At 42.2% G+C, this 23,028-nt stretch overlaps 1 protein-coding gene across 1 annotated transcript in view; it reads right to left on the bottom strand.

Annotated features, from left to right (window-relative positions):
• Positions 1-23,028, bottom strand: part of tpk1 (thiamin pyrophosphokinase 1) — a 70,803-nt gene that overhangs the window by 18,442 nt on the left and 29,333 nt on the right. The window contains exons 7-8 of the mRNA XM_083670505.1: positions 15,070-15,216; positions 9,629-9,740 (exon numbers count right to left, since the gene is read on the bottom strand). Coding sequence (XP_083526631.1) covers positions 9,629-9,740; positions 15,070-15,216 — 259 coding nt within the window. The remainder of the gene's footprint in view (positions 1-9,628; positions 9,741-15,069; positions 15,217-23,028) is intronic.

Genomic DNA, 23,028 nt, shown 5'->3' with positions numbered 1-23,028 from the left:
GAAACCCTCAGCGATACTCATACATTAGTAATATCACTCATAATATCACAACATTTGTGTGTGTGTGTGTGTGTGTGAGAGAGAGAGAGTGTGTTTATGCACTTGCGAGCATGCATGTAACGTAAACCTATATCAACGAGAAGTGTATATAAACAATATCTCGTGGTGCTACCGTACGTTGACCTTTGACCTTATCACGTGACCCAGAGGAAGTGAAAAGCCCAGACAGCGCTGAACCATTTGACTGTGGCTAGCCCAGTGTCCAGATAATGATCAAACGAACAGTGTTGGGGAAAAACTACTTTATATAAACATTTTCATTTTCTACACAGTGATCCAGCTCTCCCTGATTCTTCACGATTTCATCAGTGACGTTCCCTGTCAGGAATGCACCTTCCAAAAGCCCTTATATATACCCTAGACAATACCCCTCAGAATGAGGTCACACAAATACGCGGGTAGCCAGAGGAGCAGATCGTAATAAGACCTGCAGGCTGAGGAAGAATGACGAGGAACAGCATAGGGAGGATTGAAAAAGACTACCTGGGGACTGAGGGGGAGGAAGAGAGAGGGACGTGCTTTATAGCAGACCTGAAACAAGTGAGCAAGGGGGAGAGAACTTTTCTGCAGTGCTCATCATCCTCAGAGGATGAATGGATGACACTGCTACACTTACAGCCCAGGATTTATACACAAGTCTGTGTGTGTGGGTGGGTGGGTGTGTGTGTGTGTGTGTGAGTGTGTCTTAGAGACAGAGTGTGAGAGAGAGAGAGAGAGAGGGAGAGGGAGAGGGAGAGAGGGAGAGGGAGAGAGAGATAGAGAGAGTGTTTGCGTGTGTGTTTTAGACAGAATACGTGTATATTTTGCATAAAAACATAATAGCCTCTGTCACCTACTGTGATACGAGGAGGTCTACCTGCCATCACTCTCTACCTCTCGATGTCTCCCCCCTGCTTTCTCTCCCCCCGTCCCCCTTTCTTTCTCTCCCTCTCTCCCTGTCCCCAGTGACTCGCTGCTCTCTTACCCCCCCCCCCCCATATACCTCTGTATTCCCAAATGGCTTTATTAAAACACCACCCAAAGGGACAGCAAACTCCACGACTTATACATATGCAGAGATGCCTCTGTGTGTATGTGTGTGTGTGTGTGTGTGTGTGCGTGTGTGTGTGTGTGTGTGTGTGTGTGTGTGTATCACAATCATCAACTCTCCTCTTGGCTACAGATGACATCCATCCAGATACGTACAGCCCCTTCACTGTCTGTTTACAAGCTGTAATTGGGAGAGGTGTGTGTGTGTGTGTGTGTGTGTGTGTTATCAAACTCAACTCAGGGTCTTTCATCCTATGCTAAATAGTGCAAAGGCCTGAGGCTATAGTCTGACAACTCCCACGCGCGCGCGCACACACGCACACACGCACGCACACACGCACACACGCACACACACACACACACACACACACACACACAGCCTCATTTCCCCCAGTGAAATTTGAATCTGATTAGACCCAATTTAATGTATTTTTCCTAACAAGAGGTGAAATTTAAAAATAAGTCACACTTTAAAAACATAGGGGGGGGGGGCGATTTGTGATAGTGATTACCATAATAACGAGGTAGAGATAGAGAGAGAGAGTGGAAAAGGGTGAGAAGGAGGGAGAAAGAGAGAGAGAGCTGCTAAGATGTATGAATTGATTTCCCTGCCGAGTACTTCATCTGCATCTCTGCACCTGTACAGTAGAAGTCAGTGTTTTCTATATGAATTCATCAATGCAGAGCACGGTTACCATGACTGTGGTAGTGAGTCGACTTGCCTTTTTCACATGTTTTTTGGGGGGCAAAACAACACCTCAGCAAAACAACCACCAGGGGAGATCTTTGAGTCTGTCTGTGTCTGTGTCTGTGTCTGTGTCTGTCTATCACAATCATCAACTCTCCTCTTGGCTACAGATGACATGCATCCAGATACGTACAGCCCCTTCACTGTCTGTTTACAAGCTGTGATTGGGAGAGGTGTGTGTGTGTGTGTGTGTGTGTGTTATTAAACTCAACTCAGACTCCACCAGAGGAGACCTTTGACTAATTCTAACGGATAGGCTACCTGTACCTCAATGACACACACACTGAAGTTGTTACAATTGCGTTAGAAAATGTGAGAGGGAAGATCTCAGGCATACTGTATGAACTACATTATTATATAACAAAATGATACAGTATGTAGAGCCTTATAATCAATTACTCTGATTAATCAAGTACTTTGATTATAATCACAGAAGTAGGCTAAACATACTATATCATTTTGTTATGTAGTAATATATTAATTTCATACAGTATGCTGAGATCTTCCCTCTCACATTTTCTAACACAATATTAACGACTTCAACGCGTTCCTGTAATTATAATCAAAGTGAGTCATTTATTCCCACAGCAAACAGCGGTGTTTATTCTTGCAGTAATCCTATTTTATTCGTCTTCTTTACCGACATCATTTGCAAGAGTAGGCTACAACAGAACCAATGGCAATTTCTCAATTAAGATGACATGTATGGCAGAGGGGAGTGAGGGTACCCTGTCATACCCAAATGACAGGCCTGCCCATCTCGGCCAGGTGGCTGCACCATCGTTTCAGTCTGTATTCCTTCTCAGAGACCCAACCCCCCCCTGGAGTCCGGTCAGATTTGAGCTGATATCAAATCTCTACAGGTGGTCAAATACACACAGAAAAAAAAGTCATGTAAAATGTAGACTATTGCATGAAATGCATTTCGTTCTGTTTTTATTTCACAGGCCCTACAGCTATTGTTGTCATGCCAGATGTGAGTGTTAGGTTTAAATATGGTTATAACCTTAAAGGGATGGTTTAGCCGATTTTAGGTGAAATATCATCTTACCCTGAGTTGTCCTCATAGGCCAGAAGTGTTCTCCGGTTCTCCGGTTCTCCGGTTCTCCGGTTGCTACCACAGCACAGGCTAACAGTTAGCAGCACCCTCTCCAATAGACAAGGTGTTGACGGTGTGGAGTTTAGCATTGTTGAAATAATAATACACTACCTCAATTTCTTTTCACAATTTCTTTTCTTAAAAAGAAATTGGGAAAAATAAAACAGACTAAGGGAAAAAATAAAACTGATTTTATAGGGCCCTACTTATGAAATGGGGGTCTTTAATCAACAAGTTAACATTTTGCACGCACACACGTCACTAATTAGTGGGCTTTGGGTAGTTTGGTTAAAATGTTTGTGAAAAGTGTGTGTGTGTGTATGTGAGTGTGTGCGTGCGCGTGCGCGTGTGTATCAAGTGCAGATCACAGATGCTGCAATATTTAGTATTTTCTCAGATGATTTATTTATCAACTCTTCCTACCCGTCCACATCTGAGCCCACCCCTCAAACAGAGAATCATTGCCAAACACAGTGGTCCTCTGTGGCTCAGTTGGTAGAGCATGGCGCTAACAACACTTAGGTTGTGGGTTCGATTCCCGCTGGGACCATATATACTGAAATGTACGCACTTACTGCAATAACAGCGTCAGCTAAATGGCATATATAAACACAACACTGAACTAATATTAGATAAGGAGAGAGTGGAAACCAAAAGGTAAAATACCTGCATACTATTTAAATTCTGTTTTATATCTACAGTCATGCGTTTTAATGTAGTAAGCCCTACATGTTTTGAAATGTATCTGCTTTAAAACAGTGGAAGTATATGAGGAGTGATAGGGTATTCTTTTACTTTACACATTGTGTCCAGTATCTTGCAGTGCTCCCCATGGTAACACTGCTCTCACTACTACCCTCTTATGAAGAGTAATAAAGCCATATAAACATATTCATAGCACCTTAAAGGGGCAATCTGTAACTGGTACATACATTTATGGACTTTTAAATGAATGATATACAGACATTAATTCTTGAAGAATATAACCTTTTATTTTAATTTTTTTTTAAATATGTTTTTAGGGCATTTCTGCTTTTATTGGGATAGAGACAGTAGAGCTTGACAGGAAGGATGGGAGAGAGAGGAGGGATGACATGCAAGATATGTCGAGGGTCGGAATCGAACCAGGAACCTTGCGATTACGTGGTATGCGCATTAGCGTGCTACGCCACTAAGTGCCCAAAGAATATAACTTTTAAATGCCTTTTCAGCTTACCCCATCAGAACCCAAAACATAAGATTGTTTTACTCCATTGTTTGTAAACAAAGCCAACAAATGGTAAACAAACACTGTATATCTTCGAAATATGGTTAAAACTATCATTTGTATGGGTGGTCAGTACTTGCATCTCTGTCTATAAAAATTGAGAGTGGTTACATTTCTCCAGCCCCATCCCTCAGCTGTTAAATAAGAAAGTGGCGGGAGCCAGCTTTATTGATGTTTGGTTTAGGGTTATTACAGATTGCACCTTTAAGCCTGGTTCAGACACAACAGCTGAGAGGAGATGAGACAAAACTGCCCGGTTTTAGAATGTTGTCATGAAACACAGTGACACAGTATTGATGACGATGGCAGAGAATTATGTAACGGAAATGATCTTGCTAATATAGCTAGTCTCGTCTCGGCTAGCACCTGAACCAGTCTTTATGGAGACAAATAAAGAACTTCATTAAAAACGGAATAAGAAAAAAGGCAGTTCTGTTATGATGGATTGAAAACACATCCCAGTTATTTAGTAAGATAAGAATTCAATAAATCATAATTCTCTATGACTGCATTTATAAGGCCTTATCGATGTATACGGCCTAATAATGGATTTGAATACCTAACAGATGCCTAATGGATGTTTAAAAGGGTTCATGAGAATATACATAACCTTCATAGAAGGATGCTTCTAGTGTTACCCACTATATCTGCGGAATCAGCTAGAAGTGTGTACATTCTGTGCCTGGGTTTCTCCTCAAGTGTTTCATTCAGAATTTCCCCCTATTCCAATACCACAATAAATCTTTCAATATAAAACTACAGAAACGAAAGAATGTTACTTTTAATGTGACATAAATCATCTAAGTGTTTCATTCTTTTAAGAGCAATATTTCAAACAGTCCCCAAACCCTACCACTAACTCCCTGTAGGACACAGACTCCCACACAGCTGACAGAATCAAACACAGCCTCCTGATGAAACAGATAATGTATTATTCATGATATAGTCTCTTTAAGTCATCATGTATATGGACTTCTAAAGAGTCTAACTGTGAATATAGTGATTGTGGGTTGAATTCAACTGCCTTTTTTAGAGTAAACTGGATCGCGCGCACGCACACACACACGCACGCACACACACACACACACACGCACACACACGCACACACACGCACGCAAACTTCAAATATTGAGGGTCGACTCATATGTGACTATTTCCTTCATATGAATATTTTTCATTAGATATTCTGATCCTTCCACTCGACCCCAAAGGGAAATAATTTTTTCCTCCTTTTTAATTATGGGTGCGATTAATTATGTGTTTTATTGTTAATCTGGAGGAGTCTCTTATGCATAATCCCTCTCATTATTGTTTCTAGTGGTGACCTCACAGGTGTGGTGAGTAAATATGCACCACATTGTATCTGTTCAAACCACTAATAAATAGGTCTGTCAAATCATTGAGTCAATCGTATGGTTTGCTGTGATTAATCACAAATTAATTGCCATTTAGGTTTGAAATGTTGCCATAATTAAAGATTTTTTAATTAAAAAACAACTCTACATTGGGTTGAAGATGCCACATAAAGGGGAGACAAAATCATCTTCATCAGATGTTTCTATCAGCATCTTCTCAGCCAATAACAATACAGCCAGCAGTGAAGTCTCTGTAGCTCTGTGACTGGTTAATAAAGTTAAATGAAATAAATAAATAAATAAACTTGTATCTACTCCCCCATATCCATGGTATTCAACATAACAAGCTACTATATATAATAGGGATGGGATGCATGTATCTTCTCAGCTGAGAGCTCCAACAACAACAACACAAATTCCTCAACAATAAGTCCCCGATGTTTCTGATTGAAATGCTGTACTAACTTGGTTAACTGTCAAGACAAGAACTAGGCCTATATCAAAATGGAACATGGACATAGAAGACAAGCTAACCTCACTCGGCACAGATGGCGCACGCAAGACTACTGCCCTTTCTGCAGCAAGACTACTGCCCTTTCTGCAGCAAGACTACTGCCCTTTGCACTGCGTCTGATACTGTCCCTGAGAGAGGGTCGATGGAACCAGGCGCTGTGCACAATCACTGATCTACAAATCACCTGCTGCAACAAATAACCACCGACGGTTGATCAATATCATCTGTGAATCTGCCAAGCGCCTTGCTGAGGCTGATCCTCTCAGACGTGGAGAATGGCTTTGAAAACCCCTTGGCTAAATGCTGTGTTAGTCACTTATCAGCGTCAGTTGGCGTGTCCTTCTCCATTAGTCACTCCATTAAGCATGTCATATAACATTTAAAAAAAAATAAAAAAATCCATGTACGTGCTCAGCGGAAAATAAAACTATTGTACAAACTGGTGAAAATGTGTTAACGGCATAAAAAAAACAAACGGCCGTTATGGAATTAATTTGAATCTCAGGAATTAACACTTTACCTTTGACAGCCTTACTAATAAATAGTGCTGGGACACGCACGCACGGACGCATGCACGCACGCACACATTCCTGGGAGCCAGAACACCCCATGAGAGACAATGACACATTATGTAATCCACCGACAGACGGCAAAGGTCCCCCCCTGTATCAGTCGTGCGGTGGTCTGTGCCAACTCATTAAGAGCACAGCTGGCCACAGGGCTTACAACCGGGAACAACTACAGGGGGACAGACGGGGGAAGAGGATGGTGTTTTTTTACTTTCTGTAAGACACTCTGTGGAAGAGTTTGAAGCTGGCTGACACTGTGTGTGTATGTGTGTGTGTGTGTTGCCTGTCGTTGTCTTCTGACAGCATGTAACTCTTGGAAGTGACAGAGTCTATGTACATTTGTCTAGAGCTGTGGAATCTTCTGTTTCCTCAGGATTGGTTGAGCAGAGCTTCTGTATTTGAATTGAATTCAAAGTGTGATTTGCTAGTTACTTTGTCAGTTGTGACAAGTGGGATTGGTTAGTCTGTCAGTTTCTGGCTAGTATCTGTCTAGTTTCTGTTGAAAATCTTTTATTATTGTTTTCAATAGATAGTTTTTGAAGGTGTAGACTGATAGTTTGTGGGCTAATTACTGTCTTGAGGACTGCTGATAAGTGGGAGGGGTTTACACCTCTGCTTAGCAATCAGCAATCTGTGAATTGCCCTTTTAAGCCTCACTGATCTGATCTGACAGTGGCAGCTATAGCATCAGCCTCTTCTTCTCAGCCTCTGCACACAAAGCCAAGGGAGTCTATCTGTGGGAGTCCGTCGAGGAAGGACAGAGAAGGGCCACGCAGCTGAATATTTGCTTTCGGCGTTTTTGTCATCAGCGCTACCTATATTCCTTTTTGCTTTAGAATCCTTCAATTGAATCTCACCTGCTATCATGTGTTTTTCTCCCCACCCCTGCTATTTCACCTTTCTGTAGGGTACTTCGACAAGGCACTCTACCTCGCCGCAGCAACCAATCCAATCTGCTGTACCCCACACACTCAAGATGTCTTGATCTTGCTGTTGCCGGAGGACTCTGGAACTGCCAGTCAGCAGTCAGGAAAGCAGAGGCTATCGTATGCTCTGCCTAATTTAAATCCCTCCACTTCCTGGCTCTCACTGAGACATGGATCACATTAGAAAACAAGCCTACTCCAGTAGCACTCTCCGCTGCCTACTTCATTTCTCACACCTCTAGAGCCTCTGGTCAAGGGGTTGGCATCTGGATCCTCATCTTACCTAAGTGGACATTTAATGTTCTTTCTCTATCACACCTGTCCATATCCTTGTTTGAATTCCATGCTGCTTCTGTTACTTTCTCTGTCAAACTTCACATTGTTGTTATCCATCACCCCCCAGGTCAGCTTGGTGACTTCCTAGATGAGATGGATGTCCTTCTCAGCTTCTTCCCTGAGGACGGCACACCGCTCACTCTCCTGGGTGACTTCAACATCAAATCAGAAAATCCGTTTCAGTTGTTTCAGTTGTTCAAATCAGTTTCAGTTGTTCTAGATTTCTGAACCTTATCTCCTCGTTATCACCTCCAACCTTATTGTTACCCCTCTTCCGGTTTCTGACCATCACTTTCTTCTCCCTTCCCCTCAAATCCATCCCCTCCCACTCAAACTCTACCCATTATGTTACTACCCGCTGCAACCTGCGGACCCTCTCTCCCGACTCTCTCTCTTCCTCTGTTCTATCGTCCCTACCCTTGACTGAATCCATCTCAATTTTTTTCCCTCCTCCATCCTCATATCCACTCTCTCCTTCGTTGACTCTGTGTCCACTCTTCTCTAGGCCAGCAAGATCCTCTCCTCCCAGCTGTCTGAACAGGCCTTCGAACAGCTGAGAGGAAATGGAAGAAAACTGACCATCCTGATGACCTAGCACCTTATCACTCTCTCCTACTGAAGTTCTCCTCCTCTGTGACTGTTGCCAAAGCTTTATTCTACCATTCTAATTAAATCTTCTGCCTCTGATCCAAGGAAACTGTTTGCCACATTCATCAACCCACCTTCCTTTCCCCCTCCCTCCTCTGCAGATGACTTTGTCACCTACTTTTTAAAGAAGGCTTATGACATTAGCAGCTCTTTCACACAATCTTGTACTATCGCTACTACCACTAGTAGATTTGGCTGCCCTCTTCAAGACTTCTCCATCATGGTGGAGAACTCCACTGTGTCCCCCTCCCAGACAGCAAAGAATCTTGGGTTGATCCTAGACAACCAACTGTCCTGTGCGGCTAACATCACAGCGATGGCCCTCTTCCTGTAGATTCTTTCTCAACAACATTCAAAGGATATGCCCATTGCTCACGAGAGAAGCAGCGCAACTCCTGGTCCAGGCACTTGTCATCTCTCACCTAGAGTACTGCAACTCACTTCTGGCCGGACTCCCTGCCTCCGCCATCAGACCTCTCACCCAGAACGCTGCAGCCCGTCTGGCGTTCAATCTCCCCAAATTCTCCCATGTGACCCCCCTCCTCCGCACACTTCACTGACTCTCAGTAGCAGCTCGCATCTACAGAGCGGTAAAACCCCAGCTTGATCACATGTTCTCCCATCTCTGCTGGCCGCTTGGCACCGCCATCACTTCTTCACTGTCTTGGCGCCCCAGTGGTGGAATGAGCTTCCCACCACTGTCAAGACCCATTTCTTTAGGGTACACCTGGGCTCTTCCTCCTCTGCACCCCCTAACACCCTACGTTACCAGAACTTGGAATCAAAAAAAGAAAGAAAACGCACTAATACTGTGACTGCCGATGGCACTTCTTATCAAAGGTTTTACTTACGATGACTGTTGTATAGTTGATTCACTTACTTAGACAAATGTACTTATTGTAAGTCGCTTTGGATAAAATTCAAGAGTTGAATGTAAGTATAGTAAGTCTATACTACTGCTCCATCAACTGTGTGTCCCCTGCTACACACATGCTGGCTGCAATACACAAACTTCTAGTCCAGGTGGGACAGAAGCACAGCACACTATGTATGTGTGGTGTGTGGGGACGGGCTCACCTAAGTTCCATTTGAGTCCGGTGGTGTGTGTCTGACAGGGTCCTCCCACTGGTATCAGACTGCACCACTGCCCCTCCAGTCCTGTATTCACCCCCAGACTGTGTCTCTTACCCTGAGAGAGAGAAAGAGAGAGAGAAAATCAGTTACCAAGATGTTGCCTTTTTTTATTTTTTTATCATTGTTACCAGGCAGAGTTGTATTAGTGCTGAACAGCAGAAACCTCCACACACTACCTAATTAGAAGCTTGATTTTGTTCTCGAAGTGCTAGCAAGTCTTCCAACCTCTGTCACACAGTCTCAGTCAATAGCGTGGTGTGAAACTGAAATCCCATAAGTTGAAATGTGATAATTACAATTTGCACCTTCCTATCAAACACACACACACACACACACACACACACACACACACACACACACACACACACACACACACACACACACACAAACACTAAGGTAAAGAGGAGGTGAGACTGCACACTCCCAGAGATAAGCATGCACGCACACACACTCACTCAAATATATTATATACAACATAGCTGGTAAAATAATACAAATAAATCAATAAAATAACAAAGTTCTCTTTTGTCCCCCGATGACAGAGAGTGGTGGTGGGCCAAAAAGTCCTTGGCTTTGGTAAAGTTAGCGTGCCGGAGGGAGAGAAAGAGAGAAAGTTTCAGACTCCTGAAGGAGGGAAACTGAGAAAAGAAAAAAATCTTCAGCTCTTGGTATTATGATAAACTCAGCCTCGGGCTTTGTGTGTGTGTGTGTGTGTGTGTGTGTGTGTGTGTGTGTGTGTGTGTGTGTGTGTGTGTGTGTGTGTGTCTGGGTGTGTATAAGTGATACAAGAAGACATAAAAAATCTTCGCTAACACAAGGTGAGAGACTTTCACCTTCCTGCGATTCTACAGCCCTTTCACAAACATATGATACTTGGACACGGAATGAGGGTGTGTGAGAGAGAAAGAGAGTTGAGAAAGATAGATTAGAGATTAGATTAGATTAGAGATTTAGGATTATTTATACTGGTATATGTCGTATGTATATATATGACGAGAGTAGACTACTTCATCTTCAGCGAAAGACGACATTTACAGTCGTTGCTCTACATAGCTACAGAAAACATAGAATACTAACACCATTTCTCTACCCAATGTATTTCTTAATTTTCAATATTCTAAAAATATGATTTTTTTCCTGTAGTCGCAAAGAATGTCAGGGTTCATCTGTGTACCGTAGTTGTATTTGAGGCTTTTCGTCTGAATATCACATCTATCCACCTTCTCCCACACACCTGCTGAAGTTCACTCCATCAGTTAAATCAGCAATCTGCTGACCCCAGACCTGTTCTCTCCTGAAAGGGCATCAGGTAAAAAAGCATGTATTTTGATGGTTGATGTTATGATGGTTGATGTTACAGTTGATGGTTGTGTTATGTGGTGATTATTCAAAGATAATTCATAGGTTCACATTCAATATTGAGGATTTCAATTGCCGCCATGTTGTCACCGCCATGTTTTCAAGCCGTACAGTCAATTGCACTTCATTGTCCAACTTGAGACTGCACAGACAAACTGTTCCTGCCTGTACTCTAGTCTGTTCAAGCCCAATGCCTGTTATCCATATACTGCATTCGGAGGTTGACGCCCCTAAAAATAATCCAACGTGATTGGATCAAATTCAAAGCTCCTCCCCCACGCTGTTGTTTTTCATCTTAGAGTTGGTGCTACAACCTGTCAGTCATTTAATTTTGAACATCAACAGCCCACCCACTTCTGGCCACTCAGTAACCATTGAACAAGGTATGTTTGACAGAAATGTGGAGTGTGCAGAGCTCTCTGAGTCTGTCGTTGAGAGACTATCTGTGCACTAGTGTCCGAACCTACGTATTCTGTTACTCATTCCAGAGGACTAAAGACTAAAGAATTGTTATGTCCCAAGTGGGCACATTAGATATTCTTAGCATTGTATCTATGCTGACATTTGTTGTTACTGTATATCTTCAGATGAATACTTTTGTGTCTCTCTGAATGTGTATGCTTAGCAAAGCTGGTAGTTGTAGCTGAGCCCATTCAGCTACTCCTAACTTAGTGTATAATGGCTCTACTTTAATTCATATTGAGTTTGGACTGGTAACATTCTTTACTAAGTGTATGCTAGCTGCAGATTATACTTGTGTATTATCTAGAGCCGGGGCATCAAAGAAACCGGCCCGGAACTGGCCCGTCGGGTGGTCCAATCAGGCCTGCATGTGATTTGCGCAAAAAAACATATTTTAAGGGTTATAAACAAATACTTGTATCAGACTTATGAGTATATTGGTTAATAAATATTTTTGGTTCCAACCAGATGCCCACAGATAAACCCATCTTGAAAATAAGCCATTGGTTTAAGTTTGAGGAGGCTACTGTAACACTGTAATATTGAGCTCTGTGGAAATGAGACATTGAGAATAGGCTACTGCAACATTAAGTATTGTAAAAATATGAGGCGCCGGTGCACACAGCAGTGGACATTTGTTTTTTATGATTTAAAGTTTATTAATATTGTACGTTTTTTCAGCACAACACAAAAACAAAAAGAAAGCACAGCATGTACAAAAAAATAAAAAAATAAAAAAATAAACACCAAAATGGACCCTTGGGTGCCTAAGCATAATATTCTGTAGTCACTATTTAACACTCCTAGCATAAAGAAAAATAGTCCCCCCAGCTGCGACGATGGGCGAACCGCCAGTGCCCATAGAGCCCCCCCACTGCAAACCAAGTTTCTGCAAAAGGGCTCCCAATGACAGACCCCCACGACCACCGCCACAGCGCCCCCAAAAGGTGAAACAGCACATAACAGCATCTATAAGTTATTGTGCTAACACCACCTCCAGGGATCAATCCCTGCTACTAATGTGCATAATATATTTATAATATATTTCCCCCATTTACAGATATATTTTTCTCCCCTGTTATTCCCTCTGTGAGATATTTGCTTGTAAGCAGCAACTTTACCAAGTTCTGTTAGCAGTCTTGAAAAGAAGGGCCACCCTGATGTCTTCCACCTCCCTCATTAAAATCTGCTTTCCAACCATAATGCTAGTCAGGATCAAATCTGAAGTACCACAATGGGCAACCTGTGAAGGGTCACCCAGTATGTATAGCATATAGAATGCCAGTATAGCATATAAAATGCCAGTATAGCATATAGAATGCCAGTATAGCATATAGAAGGCCACTGTTATTTCTAAGATAGGGACCTGGTTCCAAAAGCGTTGAATTACAGGACATTCCCAGAGAGCATTTGGTCCTATGCGGCTGGCGACCAAAACGAGCATTTAAGTATTTAAACTATTTGTTTGTTTCTCTGTAGTTTCAACCTGTCATCATAAAAGTGGATAAAGACCAGGTTCTTGACTCCTGCATGGTGATAAGGCGTTTAGCTGTCTGTCAAAAAGTCATGATGAGGAGAGAACAAGACTTATTACTATAAACAGCAGCTGGCACACATTCATATCACATGAAAAAGTCTATGGCCAGGATTATCAGTATTGAAAGTATTGAAAAGTATTGAATTGTGGCCTACAATATATATCATATTATATATAGAAAGAGTGTGTGTGTGAATGTGTGTGCGCTTGTGAGTGTGTGCGTTCCCGAAAAACCAATGAAGAGATCCATTCAACATCTCAAACACCAGAACTACAAATGTATCTTTAAAGACCCCCTCCAGAGGGGTGAAAATAGTCGTGTGTCACATGGTACACCTGGCAATCTGATCTTTTCAGGTAAATCAACACTGTAATGAATATACTAGACAGTGGGCGGCAACAACCCCCAGCCGTGGTCGGTGGAACAATGGCCAACAGCGACAGAGCAGCTCCAACACCATCAGCATTGATGTAGACAGAGCAGCTCCAACACCATCAGCATTGATGCAGACAGAGCAGCTCCAACACCACCAGCATTGATGCAGACAGAGCAGCTCCAACACCACCAGCATTGATGCAGACAGAGCAGCTCTGAATTAATAAAACTTCCCTCTGTTATCCTGCCTGACGATAATACCTTTGTAAGACAAATGCAGATGCCATTACGTGAAGGCGCATAGCCTGAGGGACAGTAGTGTCCAATATTATTAACAAATAACTGATTTGGTATGTATGTATGCATCTATTCCTTGTCATTGTTGCTTTACATATCGGTCTCCAGTTCCCCCTGTTCTGCACGGAGAGCGGCAGACATGGGACAGATTAGTTTAATGTATTGTCTCTCCCACAACGGTGTAGCATTTTTGCTATCACTGTTTCCTAATCAGTAGATTTCCCGTTACCCTATTGAAAATATCATTTTGACAAGGTAAACATAAAGTTGTGCTGTAAGAAATGCTGATTGTTAAAATATGGAACAAATGAAGTGGGCTATGATATTTCAAAGCCTTGTGGGCACAACGGTGGCTCTTCTCTGATCTTACAGGCTTGCAACACACTACTAACGTCTATTTGAGGGGGGTGTTACCTGTTTCCAAAAAAGGTTTGAGGTTTGATGGGGCGGGGAGAGAATTCACCTGATGCACAGATTTGAAGGATTTAGACTTTGGGTCAATATATCTCTTCTTTTTTTTTTTTTTTAACTAAATTGCGTATTTCGGACCAAAATGGTTGTATATTGAGGTACTTTTATCAAAAGGGGTCTTTAACAAACAACATTGGGTCCTTGGAAGGTGGCGTTCACCTTTCTGTGTAAAACCACGTACGTTCGTCAGTTGTCCCCGCATCAGCACTGTGGTGACAAACAAGCTTAATTTACCGTCGCTGAAGTAAGATTAATTGGCGGTGTCGGCTTAAGAAGCAATAAATTACAACATGTCTTTGGAACAATGACAAACAACTCAGAGAGAGAGAGGGGGAGGAAGGGGGGGGGGGCAGAGTGGGGGGAGTGAGAATTAGAGAGAGGGGGTGGGGGAGAGTGACAGCAGCGAAGTTGTAGGTGTGACAGTAAAGCGCCACAGAGCCGTGTATGTGGTAATGTCGCTCTGGCAAAAACATCATATGGAAAATGACCTTGTTCAACCCACTTGTAAACTCAATCAACTGACAACAGGGAGAGAGTGAAGGAGCGGGGATATGACGGAAAACTAAATTGGAGAAGCAAATGACATACTCTCAACAACAATACATTAGGGCAATAGGAGAACAAAGAGAAGGGAGAGTGTGTGTTTGTGTGTGTGTGTGTGTGTGTGTGTGTGTGCCCTTAAGGTGATGAATAAAGATATTGGGTGTGAAGTTGTCGGGGTGTTAATTTCTTTAATAAGAAATGCAGGTGCTGATAATTCAACGATTATATGCAGCATGATTATACAGAGAGATAGAGAGAGAGAGAGGGGTGTGTGAAGGAGGAGGAGGGTGTGTGTGTGTGTGTGTGTGTGTGTGTCCTCATGCATACTCCTATAGTTACCGGTCTGAGCAGATAGGCCAGACTGCATCCCTGAATAACCACCAGGGGCAGCTTTGTCATAGAGAGGCCGTGGTAGAGGGTCTCCACTGTAGCCATGCTCTGGTCAAACCTCCCCGCAAGACCACCCAGAGTCACTATGGTATCCACCTAAGAAAGAGGGAGAGAGTTTGAGTTTGAACACACCTTTATTGTACACAGAGAGATAGAGAGATACATCAGACTGAAAGGGTGGGAAGGAAATCAGAGACTGATTTGGGAGTGTCCTATCCCTTTAAGCACTTTCAAAGTCACGTGGGTTCGAGTTTTTAAATGGGCCTGATAATGCAAGCCTGAGCCCGACACGACCCGTTGAGATGAGGCCTGAGCACAGCCCCAAGCCCGACATCAAAGACATTTCCGTGATCCCGAGCTCGAAAAAAAGCCAGACATCTAGAAAGCGGCCGTGCCTTTATCCATTGTGCACAACAGAGAAATTGCAGGGCTGCGGAGCAAGGAGAGCGAAGTGAATGCGGTGATGTTTGTGATGTTTTTCAATTGATCTGATAGTCATGGTCAGGTGTTGGCGAAGAGAGCATGACAGAGCAGAGGCACTTGCGAATTGGCCATGTTTATTATTCTTACTATTGTTGTTTTCTTTTTTGGATGCAGCCTTTAATACCAACAAAATAACGTAAAAAAAAGGAGAGGGAGAGAGAGGTAGAGAGAGAGAGGTAGAGAGAGTAGAGGGGGAGAGGAAGAGAGAGAGGTAGAGAGAGAGGGAGAGAGAGGTAGAGAGAGAGAGGTAGAGAGAGGAAGAGAGAGAGGTAGAGAGAGAGGGAGAGAGAGAGGGAGAGAGAGGTAGAGAGAGAGAGGTAGAGAGAGTAGAGGGGGAGAGGAAGAGAGAGAGGTAGAGAGAGAGGGAGAGAGAGGTAGAGAGAGTAGAGGGGGAGAGGAAGAGAGAGGTAGAGGAAGAGAGAGGTAGAGAGAGTAGAGGGGGAGAGGAAGAGAGAGGTAGAGGAAGATAGAGAGGTAGAGGAAGAGAGAGGTAGAGAGAGCAGAGGGAGAGAGAGTAGAGAATGAGAGAGGTTAGAGAGAGAGAGGTAGAGAGAGGTAGAGAGAGAGATTAGAGAGAGAGAGGTAGAGAGAGAGGTTAGAGAGAGAGAGAGAGGTTAGAGAGAGAGAGAGAGGTTAGAGAGAGAGAGGTAGAGAGAGAGAGAGGTAGAGAGAGGTAGAGAGAGGTAGAGAGAGGTAGAGAGAGGTTAGAGAGAGAGAGGTAGAGAGAGGTTAGAGAGAGAGAGGTAGAGAGAGGTTAGAGAGAGAGAGGTTAGAGAGAGAGAGGTAGAGAGAGGTTAGAGAGAGTAGATTTTGAGAAAACCAAATGATGAGAAAGCTAAAAGATAATTACTTGACCCATTGGAAAGAATCAACCAAAAAACAAAGCAAACTGGAATGCTATCTGCCCCTAAACAGAGAGTACACAGTGGCAGAATACCTGACCACTGTGACTGATCCAACACTAAGAAAAGCTTTGATTATGTACAGACAGTGAGCATAGTCTTGCTATTGAGCAAGGTTGCCATAGGTAGACCTAGCTCCCAAGAGATGACAGGCTATGTGCACACTGTCCACAACATGAGGTGGAAACTGAGCTGCACTTCCTTACCTCCTGCCAAATGTATGACTATATTAGAGACACATACACTCACTGAACACTTTATTAGGAACACTATACTAATACTGGGTAGGGCCTCCCTTTGCTCTCAAAACAGCCTCAATTCTTTGTAGCGTTGATTCCACAAGATGTTGGAAACATTCCTTTGAGATTCTGGTCCATGATGACATGATTGCATCATGCAATTCCTGCAGATTTTTCAGGTGCACTTTCAAGCTGTGAATCTCCCGTTCTAGCACATCCCAAAGGTGTTCTATTGGATTCGTTGACTGGGAAGGCCACTGAAGAACACTGAACTCATTGTCATGTTCATGAAACCAGTTCGAGACGACTTTTGCTTTGTGACATGGTGCATTATCATGCTGGAAGGAGCCATTAGAAGATGGGTAAATTGTGGCCATGAAGGGATGCACATGGTCAGCAACAATACTCAAATAGGCTATGGCATTCAAGCGATGATTGATTGGTATTAACAGGCCCAAAGTGTACCAAGAAAACATTCCCTACACCATTACACCACCTCCACCAGCTTGGACTGTTGACACAAGGCAGGTTGGGTCCATGGATTCATGCTGTTGGCGCCAAATTCTGACCCCACCATCTGTGTGCCTCAGCAGAAATCGAGATTCATCAGACCAGGCTAAGTTTTTCCAGTCTTCAACTGCCCAGTTTTGGTGAGCCTGTGCCCACTGCAGCCTCAGCTTTCTGTTCTTGGCTGACAGAAGTGGAACCCGAGGTGGCCTTCTGCTGTTGTAGCCCATCCGCCTCAAGGTTCGACGCATTGTGCATTCTGAGATGCTTTTCTGCTCACCACAATTGTACAGAGTGGTTGTCTGAGATACCGTAGCCTTTCTGTCAGTTCGAACTAGTCTGACCATTCTCCGTTGACCTCTCTCATCAACAAGGCATTTCCGTCCACAGAACTGCTGCTCACTGGATGTTTTTTCTTTATTGTACCATTATGAGTAAACCCTACAGACTGTTGTCAGCAGTTTTGAAAATACTCAAACCAGCGCGTCTGGCACCAACAATCATGCCACGGTCAAAATCACTGAAATCAAATGTTTTCCCCATTCTGATGGTTGACGTGAACATTACCTGAAGCTGCTGGCCCGTATCTGCAGGATTTTATGCATTGCGCTGCTGCCACACGATTGGCTGATTAGATAATTGCATGGATGAGAACGTGTACAGGTGTTCCTAATAAAGTGTTTGGTGAGTGTATTTCCCTCAGATTACACAGACCCACAAAGAATTTGAAAACAAATCAAACCTGGATAAACTTCCATATCTGCTAGGCGAAATACCACAGTGTGTCATCACAGCAGTAAAATTTGTTAGCGCTGTTGCCAGAGGAAAAGGGCAACCAGTGGAGCACAAACACAACTGTAAATACAACCATTATTTAACTATTTATCTATTTTTCCTATAGTACTTTAACTACTTGCACATTGAATGCAAAATGCCAAAACGTTCACATTGTTTTACGTTTACTATTCTTTTGATCTAATTCTTTTGATTGACTATTCTTGTGTGTAATGTTTACTTTTATATTTTGGTTATTTCATTTTTGTTTATTTGTAATTTCACTTGTAATTGTTTCCCATGCCAATAAAGCCCATTGAATTTAACTGAATTTAATTGAGAGCAGAGGTAGAGAGAGAGAGAGAGGTAGAGAGAGAGAGAGAGGTAGAGAGAGAGAGAGAGGTAGAGAGAGAGAGAGAGGTAGAGAGAGGTATAGTGAGAGAGAGGTAGAGAGAGAGAGAGGTAGAGAGAGAGAGAGGTAGAGAGAGGTATAGTGAGAGAGAGGTAGAGAGAGAGAGAGAGGTAGAGAGAGAGAGAGAGGTAGAGAGAGAGAGAGAGGTAGAGAGAGAGAGAGGTAGAGAGAGAGAGAGAGGTAGAGAGAGAGAGAGGGAGAGAGAGGTAGAGAGAGAGAGAGGTAGAGAGAGAGAGAGGTAGAGAGAGAGAGAGGTAGAGAGAGAGAGAGGTAGAGAGAGAGAGAGGGAGAGAGAGGTAGAGAGAGAGAGAGGTAGAGAGAGGTAGAGAGAGAGAGAGGTAGAGAGAGAGAGGTAGAGAGAGGTAGAGAGAGAGAGGTAGAGAGAGGTAGAGAGAGAGAGAGGTAGAGAGAGAGAGAGAGGTAGAGAGAGAGAGAGGTAGAGAGAGAGAGGTATAGTGAGTATAAACAAATAGCATCATTGCACTCGTTATAGAGCAGTTAAAACAAGCTGTGTCTGTGTGAGAGAGAGAAAGGGAACGAGAGAGAATGTGTGTGTGTGTGTGGATGTCTGTGAGAGAGAGAGAAAGGGAACGAGAGAGAATGTGTGTGTGTGTGTGGATGTCTGTGAGAGAGAGAGAAAGGGAACGAGAGAGAATGTGTGTGTGTACGTGTGTGTCTGTGTGCTCATCACACTTATTCTCTGTGCTGTTGAAAGAAAATCAGTGAAAATCTAATGTTACAGCTTCCAAAATTAGCTTCCTAAAACATTCATCACGTAGTCATGATGTAGCTTTGTCCAAACCAATTTCCCAGATGCATATTTCATATACTTCCCAAAACTTTGTTTTGTATATCCAACCGTAACAATGTCAATATTCTTTGAATACTGTAGATGATAGAATGTTCGAGAGACAACGTTGAAACAACCATGTATATATATATGTGTATATATATATATATATATATATATATATATATATATATATATATATATATATATATATATATATCCACTCTGTGCCTCTGGCCAATCATTTAAATAAACATACATGCTCTTACCAAGGTTAAATCCACATCTGTCCTAAAACACCCACAAACACATTCACTTTAGAAATGTATCTCTTCTTGTTTTAATATAATTTTTTTATTATAAACATATCTCTCTGCTGCAACTTCAGCTACTTTAGTAGCACAGCAGCAAGTCGTGAAAACTGACCAAACAACTCAATGAGTGTATATTTCACAAACTAGAAACACAAAGGGAAACTTTTTACCAATCTTAAACCCTTTTTATATGAGCATAAAACACATCACCACAGGGCAGAAATGTATGGTAGGATCATAAACAACAATCATAAACAATGCAGACAACAAATGAGCATGATGAGATGGCAGAAGAGGAGAAGCAGTGGCAGGGCTGACTCTCAAGGCACAGATTCATCCAAGACCAGGGGTGTCAAACACACCAAGTATTTTTAGCAATAAACACATTCAGTTAATTTGACATTTTGAAATTCAAAATAGAAACCTAAAACATACAACCTACACAGGAATGATAATGCAACTATTGAACATTTGATTTTTGTTTTTTATGTCTGAGAAATATTATTTCTGCCTGTGCTTTTGTTTTCCTTTTTTATGTATCTATCTATTATTGTTCTCTCCATGAAATGTGTGTCTTTGAGTACTATGAACAGCGAAAATAAAAGCATTATTATTATTATTAAGGAAGAATCTCAATTTAAAGCGTTATTTAGTCAAGGACTAAAATGGTCCAGGAATCTACATTTGGGAAATGAGTGTCTTAACCTCTCTGGAGGACTGTCTGTTAATGTGTGCTCCTCTCTCTCTCTCTCACTCAGAGAACAAAAACAAGAGCAACATCACAGGTTACACCCTGTCTCTCACTGTAGTGATACTGTAGAGACTCTAGAACACAGCAAAAAATAATAATATCTGTCACAGCGAACAGACTATGATAGGGAAGCCCAATCAATTCTATGATAGGGAAGCCCAATCAATTCTGAGATATGGCATATGCATTTTATGGCATAATATTGGGTAGTGGGTTCACATTTCACCTTTTTTCATTTTTCCGCTGTAAAAAATGTTGTCATAAACAGCTGCGTCGCAAATTATTTTTAGGACACACCTCAAGCGAGCTGATGTAAGACTGGTAGATTACCAATCTTGGCATTATGATTTGAAAATACATTTTACAAGCTTAAATTTCCAAAAGAAAAATTGACAATACCGTGGCAAAAGAGTCTTTCAATTCAATGGATGCAAAATGCTCATAGGATGTCCAGAGATCCATGAAGACAAATATTCAATATTCAATGCTCATCAGATGTCCAGAGAAATATTCATTTTTGAAGAAGGTATAGTCCCCTGAAATGCTAATGTTGCGTATATGCAGCATCGGGCCTTAAGGACTATAATCATACATTTATGTTTTGCATAGGCTGTCATGTAAAATAATATATGCTGTGAACGCACAACATGCAGTTAAAGGAGCTCACAATGCAAGTGAAACAGGGCATCCTTACATCCTGCAAAAACAAAAAAATCCAGAGAGAGATAGCAGCAACATTAAGAGTGGCCAAATCAACAGTTTGGTACATTCTGAGAGAAAAATAACGCACTAGTGAGCTCGGCAACACAAAAAGGCCTGAATGTCCACAGAAGACAACAGTGGTGGATGATCGCAGCATCCTTCACATGGTAAAGAAAAACCCCTTCACAACATCTAGCTAAGTGAAGAACACTCTCCAGGAGGTAGGCATATCATTATCCAAGTCTACCATAAAGAGAAGACTTCACAAGAGCAAATACAGAGGGTTCACCACAAGGTGCAAGCCATTCATAAGCCTCAAGTATAGAAAGGCTAGATTAGACTGCCAAAAAACATCTAAAAAAGCCAGCCCAGTTCTGGAACAGCATTCTTTGGACAGATGAAACTAAGATCAACCTGTACCAGCATGATGGGAAGAAAAAAGTATGGAGAAGGCTTGGAACTGCTCATGGTCCGAAGCATACCACATCATCTATAAAACACGTGTGATGGCATGGGCATGCATGGCTTCCAATGACACTGGGTCACTTGTGTTTATTGATGATCTGACAGAAGACAGAAACAGCTGGATGAATTCTGAAGTGTTTAGGGATATACAGTCTGCTCAGATTCAGCCAAATTCAGCAAAGTTGATTGGACGGCGCTTCACAGTACAGATGGACAATGACCCAAAACATATAAACAAATTCTGCAATGGCTGAGTCAATCGAGCATGCATTTCAATTGCTGAAGACAAAACTAAAGGCAGAAAGACCCATGAACAAACAACAACTGAAGACAGCTGCAGTAAAGGCCTGGCAAAGCATCACAAAGGAGGAAATCCAGCATTTGGTGATGTCCATGGGTTCCAGACTTCAGGCAGTCATTGCCTGCGAAGGATTCTCGACAAAGTATTAAAAATTAACATTTTATTTAGGATTATGTTAATTTGTCCAATTGCATTTGAGCCCCTGAAAATAGGGGACTGTGTATAAAAATGGTTGCAATTCCTAAACGTTTCATACAATATTTTTGTTCAACCCCTTGAATTAAAACTGAAAGTCTGCACTTCAATTGTATCTTGATTGTTTCATTTCAAATCCATTGTGGTGGTGTACAGAGCCAAAATTATGAAAATTGTGTCACTGTCCAAATATTTCCGGACCTAACTGTATGTGTTAACTGCCTATATTTATATATATTTTAAAAAAAATCTATAGAGACATGCATGTAGCCAACATCTAAGGGTCAATGAGCCTAACCTGGATAGATAAAGGTTAGATGAAAAAATGTTTATGCCATCGAGGAACATTTTAGTTTAAGTATTTGAGAACTTTCATATTTCTGAAGGCATCTTATGAGGATGACGTAGCAGCAAAGTAAATCATAATAGAGCTATTATTACACGGCTAGCGAAACAGATATGAGTCTATTTGCTCTCTTATTGGCTGGGTAAATACACGCGTGTATGCAAGCTGAGATGTTAATGAAACACTTAATGTGACACTCACTCACTCTCTCTCTCACTCACTCACTCACTCACTCACTCACTCACTCACTCACTCACTCACTCACTCACTCACTCACTCACACACACACACACACACACACACACACACACACACACACAGACAGACAGACAGACACACACACACACACACACACACACACACACACACACACACAGACACACACACACACACACACACACACACACACACACACACACACACACACACACACACACACACACACCCTGCCTGTGACCACCAGTGAGATCATTTAATGATATTCTGGCAGATATACATTATACAGTGATAATTTGATGAATTTCAAACACTTAACAAAAGAACATAAATTAAATGAGAATACATCAATTAGTCTAATTCCCTCGAATCCATCTGGATGGAAACTTGTCAGAGAATATTAAGAAAAGTTATATCTGAGTACAACAGGGAGATCACAGCATCAACGATCACAACATCAATCCCATGTCTCTCCATGGCAACTTCTTGATTTAAATAAAACTTGACAACA

Source organism: Argentina silus (genome assembly GCF_951799395.1).
Source record: "Argentina silus genome assembly, chromosome: 1".
NCBI classification, from domain to species: Eukaryota; Metazoa; Chordata; class Actinopteri; order Argentiniformes; family Argentinidae; genus Argentina; species Argentina silus.
This window is presented reverse-complemented; position numbering and strand designations above follow the sequence as displayed.